At 41.8% G+C, this 15,227-nt stretch overlaps 2 protein-coding genes across 3 annotated transcripts in view; one reads left to right on the plus strand and one right to left on the minus strand.

The window, feature by feature from the left end:
- LOC144892601 (uncharacterized) overlaps positions 1-15,227 on the plus strand; it is a 1,198,808-nt gene that overhangs the window by 34,592 nt on the left and 1,148,989 nt on the right. The window lies entirely within an intron of this gene.
- Positions 5,018-15,227, minus strand: part of LOC137429370 (fibroblast growth factor receptor 3) — a 65,140-nt gene continuing 54,930 nt past the window's right edge. For both annotated transcript variants that reach the window (XM_078779817.1, XM_068119322.2), the window contains exons 16-17: positions 9,216-9,315; positions 5,018-7,001 (exon numbers count right to left, since the gene is read on the minus strand). In XM_078779817.1, the coding sequence (XP_078635943.1) occupies positions 6,801-7,001; positions 9,216-9,315 (301 nt within the window). In that variant the 3' untranslated portion in view covers positions 5,018-6,800. The remainder of the gene's footprint in view (positions 7,002-9,215; positions 9,316-15,227) is intronic.

Here is a 15,227-nt window from a genome sequence, read left to right on the forward strand (position 1 = left end):
AGGACCTACCCTTACCGTGGATGGATCCAAGAAGCGGCGCCAAGAAACCACGAATACTGTTACCTTCATTGTTAATTTGCAAAAGTTTCTTGGAACTTATCAGTTTTCCCATTTCCCAATCTTCACTCCTCCCCCTTCCTCTCTCTCTCCTCCTCCCAGCCCAGCCCCATTCTCTTTTTTCTTCACAAGTATAAAAAAGGCTGTGCTGCACAAATGCTTGGGGATTTTGCTTAGGAATTGTTGTGTGTGTGTGTGTGTGTGTGTGTGTGTGTGTGTGTGTGTGTGTGTGTGTGTGTGTGTGTGTGTGTGTGTTCTTTTTGGACTTAGATTCTTGCCAAGTGGTTTTCTGAATTCCTTTGACGTATATCGACCTTGTAACATAAGCGAAGTCCTCCACGTTTCATTAAAAATCAGTCGATTGTCTTCTGAACAAGTTTGGACATCAATTTTTGAGTCTGTCTATCATTCAAGGCTAAATTAATTAGTTCCAAATCACTCTCCTGAGGGTGGACGCACACTTGTTTCGGGCTTTGTGAAAGGAAATGAGATTTCCTTCCATTGGATTTGCCTTCCAGGAGGCGAAGGCAAGTTGTTTCAGAGCAATTACCTCACCACAAGATTCCATGTACCATGGATGGGAGGAACGGTATGACACCTGAAGATGAGATGGGATAAATCTGTGCATGAGAGAGAGCAATTTACTTTGGAAGAATTCCCAGAAAGAGTTGATGTCAGAGGCAGTAGAGATGGGAGACCAGTCCAGATGATCGATGGCTGCTTGCAGCCAGTGCCAGTCGGCCTGAGTGAAATGCCAGACTCATTGACGCTGAGGAGGCTCTCTGAGAATGGTCAGAGAGATGTCCACTTTAACAAGCACATGATCAGATGAACCGATTGGAGCAGAAGAAGAGCAGCAGACATTTGCAGGGAAGTTAGTCATAACCAAGTCGAGAAGAGATGATGTACCGTTGACTGAGATCCGGGTCAGGTAATTGACAGATTGTGTCAGTCCCAATGAGTCGCAGCAGTCCTTTGCTGAGGTGCCATGGCTGGTGAGAGGTATCCACACCCAGCCAGCTGGCTGATGACAGTTGAAGTCGCCACATATGAGGAAGAGAGAGTTGGGATGAGTGGATAGAAGTTGGTCCATGTTGTCAGACAGCGAGATGTAAATGGAGTCATCACTGTTTGGTGGACAGTGCAGAACACATATGAACAAACGGTGGGAGCGGAGGGGAAGCCATAGCCAGAGGTACTCCTAGGGGTGTTGTGGTGAGATGGCAGTGCAGGGAGAGTGAGGAAGGGAGTTTTTGATAAAGTTGGCACAATGCATTCGGGCAGGTAGGGTTCTCCTGGATCCGCCAAACCCAGGTTAGTCTGTTGGACTGCCAGATGGTGAAACGTGATTCATCACTCCAGAGAACGCGTTTCCACTGTTCCATAGTCCAATGGCGGCGGGCTTTACTCCACTCCAGCCGATGCTTGGCATTGCGCATGGTGATCTTAGACTTGTGTGCTGCTTGCTCGGCCATGGAAACCCATTTCATGAAGCTCCCGATGAACAGTTGTTGTGCTGACGTTGCTTCAAGAAGCAGTTTGGAACTCGGTAGTGAGTGTTGCAACCGAGGACAGACGATTTTTATGTGCTACGTTCTTCAGTACTTGGCGGTCCCGTTCTGTGAGCTTGTGTGGCCTACCACTTTGCGGCTGAGCTGCTGTTGCTTCTAGACATTTCCTCTTCACAATAACAGCATTTACAGTTAACCAGGGCAGCTCCTGCAGGGCAGAAATTTGACAAACTGACTGGTTGAAAAGGTGGCATCCTATGACAGTGCCAAGTTGAAAGTCACTGAGCTCTTCAGCACAACCCATTCTACTGACAATGTTTGTCTATGGAGATTGCATGGCTGTGTGCTTGATTATATATACCTGTCAGCAATGGGTGTGGCTGAAACAGCCGAATCCACTAATTAGAAGGGGTGTCCGTATACTTTTGGTCATGTCGTGTAATAATATCCACATAATTAATGTAAAATACACTTTTATCTCCGAATGTCATTGGCCTTGTGGAAGAATTATGCATTAATTCTTCCTCCATTTATCGTGGTCTAATGTGAAGCATTTATGACTCTTAGAAGAGGGAGAAAGCATGGTATGATTTTTAAATTAAAGCAGAAAAACACAGATACTCAGAAACAATGAACAAATACAGGACTATGAATCACCAGCATGTATTTCTCCCCGAGTCCTAGTTCAAAAATCATTTATATAGTGTTCAGCTGTTTATTTCAGAGAAGGTGATTGAGTGAGTTTGAAGTTGCCGAGGCAGAAGGCTGGGGGGCAGGGGGGTTCAACTATATATATATATATATATTTGTATATTTATATATATTTCTTTAAAAAAGAAAAAAAGAAACAAGTAATAACATTTTTTTAAATGCAAAACGATGTAGCGATGATCACTATAAATTTATCAAGTGAAACCATCCCTACATCTTTCTTTGAATGGTTGTTCCGAGAAAAGACAAAGTTGTATCAAAACACACACACACACGCACGCACGCACACACACACACACACACACACACACACACACACACACACACACAAACATATTTGCGTGTGAAACCATATTTGCCAGCCAGGTTACGCACAGCTCTTTGATGTAGACACGTCAGATCGATCACTGGCAAGAAATATATTGTCCATTTGCCTGGATCATCTCTTTTGCTTTGATATACTTTATTTCATATATATGGTATCAATATTCAAGTGAGGGATGGGAAAAATGATTGTGCTTATTAATAAACATCAATAAACGTCATGTCGTCACACATCAAATTATCCTAACTAGAGAAATACCCGTGCTACGCACGGGTGGGAGGCCAGAAGCAAACGGACAATGCAGATACGGTGAATGCTAAAGCATGAAACAAATAAATTCCACATTCCTGGAGCACCTTCAGTCGCACGTCAGACATGGACAGCAAGATCGTGAAGGACTTCCATGAAAAACGTAACTGTTCGCAAACAAAAAAAAGGCTTCAATTTCTGATATTAGCCTTTTCATTTGGGCCTCCCAATTGAAGCCCCGCCCATAGGGCGGGTACCGTTGCTCGACATAAGAAGACGTCACAATGAACGTTATGTGAACGTGAATGTTATGCGGGAGTCCAAACCTGAGAATGCTGAAGACTAAAGCTGAAATTGGGAAAACTAAATAGCCTATTTTACTCCTGGGGATCCCAGGATTATCCACCCAAAATATCTTTGCGATGGGTTCAGCAGTTTTTACGGAACCTTCGAACAGACAGACAGACAGACATTTGGTGAAGTATAGTAAATGAATGAATATCATATCAATCCACGTGAAATGGATTTTTGCATTGAGAAAAAATATTTAAAATCTGCATTTGTCGACTTTAATATAAAAGTGGTTGCAACATCAACTAACGGATTATGCGGGTTCAGGGATTTAATTTTTATTTATTTATGCAAATTGCCCCAAACACGGCAGGAAGCCACTCGAGGGAAGGGGCTACAGGAAAGTTAGATAAAGTTAAAGCAAAACAAGTAGAACTAGAATTGCACTCGGTAGAGAGCATATACCTCCGCCAGACTGAATAGTTTACGTTTTGTATTCCACTGATAGACCAGATCTGGATCCGGACATGAACCAAATTGAATTGGCTTGTTGTCACCTAACTAACTCATCCACAACTTTGAGATATCCTGTTCACAGACAAACAGACAGACAGGGATTAAAACATAACCCCCCACCACCTTTGGTGGCAGGGGTAATAAAATAAAAAGAGGAAAAGAAGAAGAAGAAAACATATGTCCAAGACACAACCATAGAAGTACCAACACACATTCACAAAAGAGATGATAGCAATGCCAAGTCTCACTAAGGTTGGCGGCCATCTTGAAATCCAAGACAAATAATAAAATTAAATAAAGTCAGTTCAACTACAAAAGTGTGGTGAAATAGGATGAAACTTCAAAGGTGAAGAGAGCAGGAATTTATATTATCCACCGCACCACAGAGCGAAAGGGGGACTATGGTTTTCCCCTCCATCCGTGTGTCTGTCCGTCCGTCCGTGCGTGCATGTGTGCGTGCCTAAGCGAAGGACCGAATTCTAATTTGGTGTGTGGGTGCAACCCACGTCAAAATCCAAGATGGCCACCACCATGTATGTCTGACGCCATTAATGTCAACCTTGTGAGCGGAATATCTTGAAAAAATAAGCGAAGTACCAACTTCTAATCTGGTGTGTGGGTGTATCTAGGCATAAGGAAGAACGCTATTGAAAATTGGGTCGCCACGTCAAAATCCAAGATGGCCGCCGCCATGTATGTCTGAAACTTGTGAGCGGAATATTTTGAAAAATATGCGATGTACCAACTTCTAATCTGGTGTGTGGGTGTATCTATGCATAAGGAAGAACGCTGTTAAAAATTGGGTCGCCACGTCAAAATCCAAGATGGCTGCCACCATATATACGTCTGAACATTGTGAGCGAAATATCTTGAAAAATAAACGAACTACTAACTTCTAATCTGGTGTGTGGGTGTATATACACATAAGAACCACCTTTAGAGGCCATTTTTCCCCGCAGAGCAGGGGTTGGCCTTTTTCGGGCACCGTGATCCTTTTTTGAAGCAATGTTTTATGGCCGGATGCCCTTCCTGCCGCCAACCCTGTTGGTCGACTTTTGCGACACACAGGGAATTAACAGTGAACTGGTACTCAATTTGCCGACCTCGGAAGGATGACAGGCTGAGTCAACCTCCCTGGCATTAATTCAGCGATCAACCGGGATTCGAACCCAGTATCCTAGGATTCCCAGCCGGCACACTAACCGCTAAGCCAACACCACAACACCACAGCACAGCACAGCACACTAACCCTAACTGGGTGGAAAAAAACAAAAAACAAAAAAAACGCTTTTTCTTGCGGCAAAACATCATATCTTCCAATCTCCTTGAATATTTCGAATAAAATAACTCCAACCCATCATTTTTGTCGAACTTTTATACTGGTATCCTATTAATGACAAGGAGTCGGATGTATCTCTGATATCTTCACAACATACTGTTCATGTAAATAGTAAATGGAATGTTTTCATTTTTAAAAAGAAGAAAAAAAGATCAATTTCCTGTTTAAAAATGTGTTATTTGGTCTGTGTGGTCAGCACATCTGAGCATTTACCAAGAGATGCAAAAATTCCCTTGTTTAAATCCCATAGACTGCATTATGGTGTATTTATGGTTGACTAACATACTTGTAATTCATGTCAAAGTACACTATCACCCCAAAGTAAACAACGATATTTTCTCCACATACGAATATCTTTTCCCCACATTGATCGATGTACATTGTACAAGCCCATGAATGGGTCTGAGCACTTTTTAAAGTTAGGAACTTGTGCCACGTCAAAATCCAAGATGGCCACCGCTATGTATGTCTGAACCTTGTGAGCGGAATATCTTGAAAAATAAGCTAAGTACCAACTTATAATCTGATGTGTGGGTGTATCTCGGCACAAGCAAAAAGGCTGTTTAAAATTGGGTCGCCACGTCAAAATCCAAGATGGCCGCCGCCATGTATGTCTGAACCTTGTGAGATGAATATCTTGAAAAATAAGCGAAGTACCAACTTCTAATTTGGTGTGTGGGTGTATCTCGGCATAAGGAAGAACGCTATTGTAAATTGGGTCGCCATGTCAAAATCCAAGATGGCCGCCACCATATATATGTCTGAACCTTGTGAGTGAAATATCTTGAAAAATAAGTGAAGTACCAACTTCTAATCTGGTGTGTGGGTGTATCTAGGCACAAGGAAGAACGCTATTGAAAATTGGGTCGCCACGTCAAAATCCAAGATGGCCGCCTCCATGTATGTCTGAACCTTGTGAGCGAAATATCATATCATAGCATGTTTTCTGCGTCTTCCACTTTGTCAACTCGCATCACTTCACCGACGGGGGACCGAGGCGTAACGCTTGTTATTTTTATTTTTATGGGATATTGCCTGCTACAATGCCAGAAGGCTTAGACCTTTATTGTCACCATAAGAAAATGCATTATCTTTGTGGATAAACCTTACCTTGCATAATTAATAAATAGCACCGCAAGGCGGGCGTAACCCCTCAGCACATGCATGGTGGAAAGCAATTTCAAGATGGCTGCCGTGGCGGCCATATTGAAAATCGCAGCACGCCCATTTTCGAAAGGAACCTTCCTCTACTTAACCCCAAAACACACTGAAAAAATGGATTTAATCGGACAAGCCGTTCTGCTTGAAATTGATGGAAACCAATTTCAAGATGGCTGCCGTGGCGGCCATATTGAAAATCACAGCGCGCCCATTTTTGAAAGGAACCTTCCTCTACTCAACCCCAACACACAGTGTAAAAATGGATTTAATCGGACAAGCCGTTCTGCTCGAAATTGACGGAAACCAAAAGTTGACGGACGCCCGGACAACAATACCCCTTAGCCCAATTTGGGCTGAGGGGTGAAAAGAGGTGCAAGGATGCAGCTGGCAAGGTAAGGTGAGGCAACATCCATGCACGTTCTTCAGGAGGATAGGTTGGAGATGATGGACTACAAGGAAATTCCTTTTTCATTCTTTGGACGTAGAAAAGAGCAGCTTATGATTTGTACACCCGAACTAACTTGAAAACTTTGAAGGAGCTACATATAATCAGGAAAATTCCCAGGTAGTGAGTGACTTGACTTTATACAGGAAACAGTGGCGAAATAGAGTGAGAATACAAGGAAGGACAGTTGGGTGTCTAATATGGAGGAGGCAAAGGTGGACGACAAAATGTGGGTGTGCGAAGGGGGGTAGACACAACAACACTACTGCAAATGTCGGGGGCTGATGGAGTGGCTGCAATGGCATGGAGATTATGGCCTGCAACAGGATACAATTGGTAATCGGGTTCATTCCATGGCCCACATTCTTCTTTGAAGAGTTTCATCTCCATTTGGCTCTGAGAAAGAAAGAAAAACGAAAGACTCACATGCTGAAGCTGGCCTGTTTTCATGTTCCAATCTGAGCACTTAGCTCACATGATCACAGGTTCAAATCACATATATTCTGTTATTTTATCCATCGTCTGGTGTCCTAATGGTGGTCAGAGCATCTACTCTGAGCCTCGGAGGTCAGTGTTTCAAACCCTGGCCGAGGCATACCAAAGATTTTGAATATGGTATATGCTGCTTCCTTCCTTGGTGCTCAACATTTAAAAAGAAGAGAATACAAAAAACAAGTACAGATTGGCCACACCAGCACAGGCTTTGATGGGCCTAATGGCTTCCTCCTGCATGGAAGTTCTTTGAAAGGGAACATGTATTATTAATGTCCTTGTAATCAATGGAAAAGTGCATTTGTGTCATTGTCCTGCAAGAAATTTATGTACTGGTTCCTTCATGAACCTAAGACCACTGGTGTATTTTTCCCTAACCGATCCTAATCATGTAACCTAATCTGTATCAAGTTGATTTCTATGATACTTATCATTTGGTCATGTATTATTTTACAATCACAAACAACTACTACTACAGCACTACTACAACATCAACAACAACTACTACCCACAAATGTTGGCCCAATTGTTTATTTATTGATTATTATTATTATTTAATCATTTATTTATTGGCTCTCTAATGGCCCCAATTATTCCGATATTATTGTGGGTTCGCTCATTATCGTGGTTGGTTGGAGGCAAGTTATCATTGAATTGCATTTATGAAGCACTAGCAGAAGTACCCGGCGTTGCCGGGCAGGGGGGAAGGGGTAAGGGTGAGGAGGGGGTGGGCTTTGGGGGATAGGGGGGGAGGGGTGATGGGGGGGGGGCAGGAGGGAGAGGTGGGAAAGGGGGTTAGGGGGGAGGGAGGCAGGAGAGGAACGGGGTTCATCACCTTTTCGTTGAATATATGCTGGTGAATGCGGCGTTCATCACATTTCTGAGTTAAGTGTGATGCTGATCAGGAAGAAGAAGAAGAAGCGTTACTACCAACTTCGTACACTTTTGGAATTGTTCGATTTATTTGTGTTCAAATGTCTGGCGATTGTTTTGTATTTATTTTTGCGAATGTGTACTTGTATATAACTGTTATTAATTTTAAAAGGCTTAGGCACTATCGAGCGATATCGAGCGAAATCCCAAAAAACGATCTTTTTTTTTTTTTCATACTTTTTCTTTTATTTTTTTTTGGCCTAAAACACTCCCAGGCACTCACTGATGAACCTCTGAAAGTTTGACGAAGATCCGTTCAGCCATCTCTGAGAAAAATGGCGACAGACAGACACGCAGACCAACATCTCTCTTATGTAGCAGATTAATGGCAGCAGAGCAAATGCTGTTAGGGAAATGTTAGAGTCGTCTGCCACACCTAACTCCACATCTATCTATAATTCCAGTAATCTCTGTATGTATGTCTGTATGTCTGTGACCGCTGTTTCTCGACAACCACGGGTCCGATATACTTTAAACTTGCCAGGTATATTGCTGGGGACCCGAGGATGTGCCTTTTCAAGGTTTCATATTAATCGGAGAAGTAGTTACCGAGCTATGTCCAAAAAACGATTCAACCAATCAGAGAGCAGCGAGCTATCACGTGTGCCGAACGTGCCGAACAGACTCTGCCTCGGACGGCACATTTGAGAGCGTATTCATTTATTTCACGTTGGCAAACTATGTTGCCGTTAAACTATGTTTTAAAACTAATTAAAACTAATTTGCGATTCTTTCGCTTTCCTGCGCTTTTGTGCACGCTATGGCGATTTCTTTACCAAACTCCGCAAGCCGCTCGCTTTGGACCAAACCATTTCATGTAAATAGAGGGGGGGGGATTGTCACCGTACTCGCAAGCTGTTCGCTTTGGACCAAACCATTTCATGTAAATAGAGGGGGGGGATTGTCACCGTACTCGCAAGCCGTTCGCTTTGGACCAAACCATTTCATGTAAATAGAGGGGGGGGATATAATTTTAGATATAGATATAGTACGGGCATGCCCTAGTATTTATTATTCAGCAATGGATGAGATTTGAAACCAAAGTCGGTTTTCGATTCTTTAGAACACGACAATGAATGTGCTTAATTCCACTGCATTGATAACACATTCTTTGTCTCAATGACGGCCTCATGATGAGCATTTTATAACAACAACAACAACAACAACGTGGTTGAGGGAACAAACCTTCCCAGATATGAGCAAGCCATGGATCATCTCTTTGAGATCCTCAAAGCTGGGCCTCTCGGATGGATTTTGATTCCAGCACGCCTCGATCACGGAAAAGCTGAAAGATATGGAGAAAAGAATGAATAACGCAATTTATGACGATGTCTTTTTTTGTGGAATTCATTAATCTGTGCGAATCATGTGGCTGCATGTTTGCATGACTGCTGGGAGCATGGTTGTGCCACTGATGCAGTGCCCCCTGTTGATTAGACCAATAATTAGCCCGTCCCCTGCACAGCAGGAGATGGGGTTTTGCAATCACTTCTGTGTGGCTGTCTGCGTGTTTGTCTGCGTGTTTGTCTGTATGTGAGTCTGCGTGCGAGTCTGTGTGCGAGTCTGTATGCGAGTCTGCGTGCGAGTCTGTGTGCGAGTCTGTGGGTGTCTGTCCAGGCCGTAAGTTTATCATTTGAGTTATTGTCATCAAATTTTCACCAAAGCTCCATTATGATAATGCAGAGAAGGCAGATTAATAATTTTGTCAAAAGGTCAACGGTCAGCCTCACATACAATCATCAATTTCCATCCAATTGACCTGAAATTTAAATTTACCATTTGAGTTTTGTCATCAAATTTTCAACAAAGCTTTATTATGAGACTATGAAGAAGGCAAATTAATAATTTTATCAAAGTTCAGCATCACATAAAATCGTCCATTTTCTTCCGATTGACCTGAAATTTAAAGAATTTGCATATTGGGTCACAGAATTGTTTCACCAATCAAAAGCTACAAGCCGATTGTGTTTTTAGATCAAAAGGACAAATCAAGGTTGTATAAAAATCACCAATTTTAACCCGATTGACCTGAAATTTTAAGAATTTGCATATTGCGTCAATGAATTGGTTCACCAATAAAAAGCTACAAGCCGATTGTTTTTTTTAGATCAAAAGGTCAAAGGTCGAGGCTGCATAAAATCATAAATTTTCATTTTGTATTTTTTTCAAACCGTTTTCGTTATTTTCAGCATACGGAAGAAGTAGACGTCTGAATACAAACGGACGCAGACGGGATTTGCATTTTCAGATGCTTTCTAGTTTATCATTTATTCAGGCATGATGCAGGCGATAACTTACATACTTTTCATTAAAAGACAGTGGGAGTTTTTATAATGTCCAGCAACTAATGCTAGCAGACAGGACACAGAGCTGAGTGTCCATCAGAGCACTTTTTGATGCAGCAATCCTCCAGTTTATAGTCGGTTCAAAAATCAAATGCAAACTAGACAGCTCAAAGGTTTGGGGACTGTTTTCATGTGAGGATTCAACACTTCATTCATTTCAATTTGCTTACATGATACAGATGAAAATGTGTAATCTATATTATAATAGCCGTAGGCGATTCTGTCTGTCTGTCCGGGGGTGTGGCTTACTCCGTTTAGAGTAGCTCCACCCATCCTGGGAGAGGCTTCATAAACATATATCCACCATTTTATTAACTCGCATAGCTTTGAGGCCCTTTTGTTAGGCCCGCGGTGTCTTGCTCTCTCTCACAGTTTTATTTCAACTCAAATTCGATATCTTATTTCATTTTTCACAGTCGCTAACATAGTTTTAGACTCGGTTGAAAAAAAACGGGAAGAAAATCCAATGAAAGTTTCCGTTTATAGAATGAAATGCATTTTCGAAGGCCTGTAACATAAAGCCCATTCATTGAGTCACCCTCGCGATTTTATCTCGGATTCACCATCCGATTTAATTTTTATCGATGGTTTTAGACTCGGTTTCAGCAATAATTGAAAAAATAAATGCACACACGGGAAAATGCCGATATATATAAAAAATCGCGGCATGTTGCATCATACACCGCCCAACATGACACAGACGGCAAAATGTCGACATATATTAAAAATTTGCTTTTTCTTTTCCATTAAGATATATCACTTTTCCGTTTGATGACAGTCGTCACAAAAACGTCAACAATGATGCCGACGTCGACGTCAACAATGATGTCAACAATGAACCTCAAGCTTCGTTCTTATTTCATTCAACATTATTGTCCGGAAGTAAAGGTTCACGTGTGCAAAAACAAACTCCATTTCACGCGTGCATGGACGTGTAATTCACATATGTAAAATAAAAAAATTAACAGACGGGAAATTGCTGACAGATATTTCGTTCGGAGCGATGATACACTGTCCAAAGGAAATTTTTCACCGAGCGAATGTCATCGAATTTCACAGAGTTTCCGGAAATTACCGAGAGATATTTCTTCGTTTTTATTTTATTAATTATGTGCACGTACACTTTAAACATGTATATACATGTGGGATGTGGGATATATACATGTGGGACATGTGGGATGTGTGTGGGTGTACATGTGTGTGTGTGTATATGTGTATATACACTACTCATAATAAGTTAGGGATATTGGCAGGTTCTTCGGTGTGGTTGATTTTGTGTATTAATTATGTTGAAAAAAGTTGTTGGTCCTAATTCTATGGTTATTAATGTGTGAAAAAACACAGCATTCTTGATTTCAATACCATAGCCCTAACCCCTATAAAAAAAAAAAAACTCACTCCCACAATCTCCCTAACTTATTGTGAGTAGTGCACATATGTGTGTGCGCATGTGTAGATGTGTGTATGTGTATGTGTGTGCATGTGTGTCGGTGTACATGTGTGTGTACGTGTGTGTATGTGTATGTATATATGTGTATGTATGTGTATATGTGTGTGGGTGTGTATGTATGTTTGTATGTATGTATGTGTGTGTACACATGTGTGTGTGTGTGTGTATAGGTGTATATGCGTGTGTGTGTGTGTGTATGTGTGTGCGGGTGTACATGTGTGTGTGTGTGTGTGTGTGGATGTATATGTGTATATATGTGCATATATATGTGTGTGTGTGTGTGTGTGTGTGTGTGTGTGTGTATGCATGTGTGTCGGTGTACATGTGTATGTACGTGTGCATGTGTATGTGTATGTGTGTGTGTGTGTGTGTGTGTGTGTATGTGTGTGTATATGTGTATGCATGTGTGTCGGTGTACACGTGTGTGTGTGTGTGTGTGTGTGTGTGTGTGTGTGTGTGTGTGTGTGTGTGTGTGTGTGTGTGTGTGTGTGTTGTATGTGTGTATGTGTGTATGTGTGTATGTGTGACCCACTCTCCCCCGTGTGCGTGATGTGGGAGGGAGAGGATTTGAGCTCTTAAAGTCACATTTTACATGAGATGTAACAACACATTTCAAACTATATTTCCCTTGTCCACGCACATGCATTCACATGTTTTCAGAAGTAAATAAATTGTGTAGATTACATCATTTGTGCATCTGATAAATTGCCAGTAACCATTTTGTGAAACAGAATGTGCAGGTGCAGCATCTAACTCAATATGTCCAAATGTCACACACGTCCATGCCTGTGGGATTCCCACAGGTGACCCCACTATTAAATAATAATACAGCATCTTCATCAAACCTCTCACTCAACCATTTGAGTTGTTAAGTTTATGGAATAAAAAACAAAAAAACAGAATTGCAGAAAGAGAAACATCAAAGCACAATCAGTTTAAGTTATTTTTCAATCTCGATACAAGATCAAGGTTCATGGGAGAGCAAGGTGATGGAGGGGTTGAATCGACATTAAGGCAGTTTCGGGCAACTATTGGGCACAATGAATGAATGAATATGAATGAAAATGAATGAATGATCGTCTTAAGGCCATTTTCCCCGCTAGAGCGGGGGTTAGCCTTGCGGGCCCCATGACAATCATGGTTCCCTGTTTGAGGCAATGTTTTTATGGCCAGATGCCCTTCCTGACGCCAACCCTTGGTCGCCTCTTACGATGCGCAGGGATACGGTGTACCTATTCTAAACCGGGGTACTCACCGTGATCATTCATCCCAGCAAGCTGGTACTAAATTTGCCGACCTCGGAAGGATGACAGGCTGAGTCAACCCCCCTGGTGTTAATTCAGCGATCGCCTGGGATTTGGAACCCAGGATCCTAGGATCCCAAGCCGGCACCCTAACCGCTAAGCCAACACCAGGCTAATAATCACAGAAATCCAATAATCTCTTTTCATGCAGTCAAAAAAGTACTCCTCTCTCGGGACACAAGACATACTGACAAGATGGCATTCCTCCTCGTGACTTGAAGGAGTGTGCCTCAGAACCTGCTCTCATGCTTAATCGTTTGTTTCATTTTTGTTTAAAAACCCAAACTTTTTCTCTTTCCTGGAAACCCACCTCAGTACAGCCTATTTTTTAAAAGGGTGATCTTGCAAACCCTTTAACCTCCATTCTATTGCTCTGACTTCTACGATTTCCAAACTATTTGAATGTCTTCTCAATTCCCATTTCCTCAAGCATCTTGAATCTCACATTCCTTTATCTGACCAACAATATGGCTTTCGCAAGGCAACATCTACTGGTGATATCCTTTCTTATATTATGAATGTTTGGGCCTCTTCTCTGAGAGACTTTTGAGAATCCTTTGTTGTAGGCCACGATATCTCAAAATCCTTTGACAAAGTTTGGCATCAGGGTCTGATATCCAAGCTTCCCTCTTTTGGCTTTCCTCCTTCACTCTTCTCTCTCTCGGACCACTCTATCTCTGTAATTGTTGATGGTTCAACATCTTCCACCTTCCACATCAACAACGGTGTCCCTCAGGATTCTGTCCCGTCTCCAACACTCTTCCTACTTTTTATCAGTGACCTCCTCTCTTCTACAAATAACCAAATGCACTCGTGCGCTGATGACATTACATTTCTCCATTTCTCCATGGTCTTCCCATCTGCCTCATCTTCTCTCACTCGATCTACATCTTTCATCACAGCCACCTCTTTAAATTCAGATTTGGACAAGATTTCCCAGTGGGGAAAATGTAACCAGGTTAAGTTTAATGTTTCTAAAACTCAATTTCTTCCCATCTCTCTCTCTCTCTCTAAAACTCCTCTCAACTCTCCAATCTCCTTTGAAAGCTCCACAATTACACCATGTGATACAATAAACCTACTAGGTATTACCCAAACATCAAATTTATCCTCGAATCCACACATCACAGAAACAGATGAGTCTGCCTCAAAGAAAGTAGGAGTCCTGTTCAGATGTCGAAGATTCTTCTTGAAGACTGTGAGTTGCTTCAACTCTATAACGGATTGAATCGTCCTAGTATAGAGTACTGCTCTCACATCTGGGGAGGTTCTAGCTCCACATACTTACAGGACAGAATTGAATCTAAAGTAATCCGACTTATCAACTCTCCCAATCTGACCTCAAAACTCGACCCACTTGAATTATGCCGCAAAGTCGGCTCTCTTTCTCTTTTCTACAGATATTACTTCGGTTTCTGCTCTCAATAACTTGCTGCTTGTGTACCTCTGCCATTAATGAGACCATGGAATACTCCAAGAGCCACTACATCGCATGATTATTGTGTGACCATTGGCAACTCAAGCGTGGGCCATTATGATGTTTGCTTCTTCCCCTTCCCTGCCAAACTCTGCAACTCTTTACCTTCTCATGTCTTTCCAAACACGTATGATCTTCCCCTTTTCAAAAAGCAGATTTTTTACTTCCTCAAAAACACAGACTATTCTCTCTTTCTTCACTTCTCTATCTATGCAGTTCTTTCATTTAAGGCCTGGCCTCGATGAAGACTATATACTCCATGACTGGAGCCTTCAACATTTAATTTTTTATAGTATGAGTAGGGGCAATGTTGGTGATATTCTATGATGCAGGCAAGTGCACTCAGAAAATGACTTGAAAAGAGCAGAGAGGGAGTAGACAAGGCAGATTATCCGTTTTTGAGTCGAGAGAGGCTGAGAATTTCTCAACCTTGGCAGAAAGGAAGTTGACATGCTATAATCTTCTTTCAGTGAGGGAATGTTGGACATGTACAGGAAAGAGTCCACTTAACAGAAACCCAGTATTGCAGATGAACAGTGTAAAATTTTTAAGTGATTGTGTTCTCTTATAGATTTTGTATATTGCATTATAGTTTAACAAAAGATTATCATTGTTGGAAGC

Source organism: Myxine glutinosa, chromosome 6 (assembly GCF_964187855.1).
Source record: "Myxine glutinosa chromosome 6, kmMyxGlut1.1, whole genome shotgun sequence".
NCBI classification, from domain to species: domain Eukaryota; kingdom Metazoa; phylum Chordata; class Myxini; order Myxiniformes; family Myxinidae; genus Myxine; species Myxine glutinosa.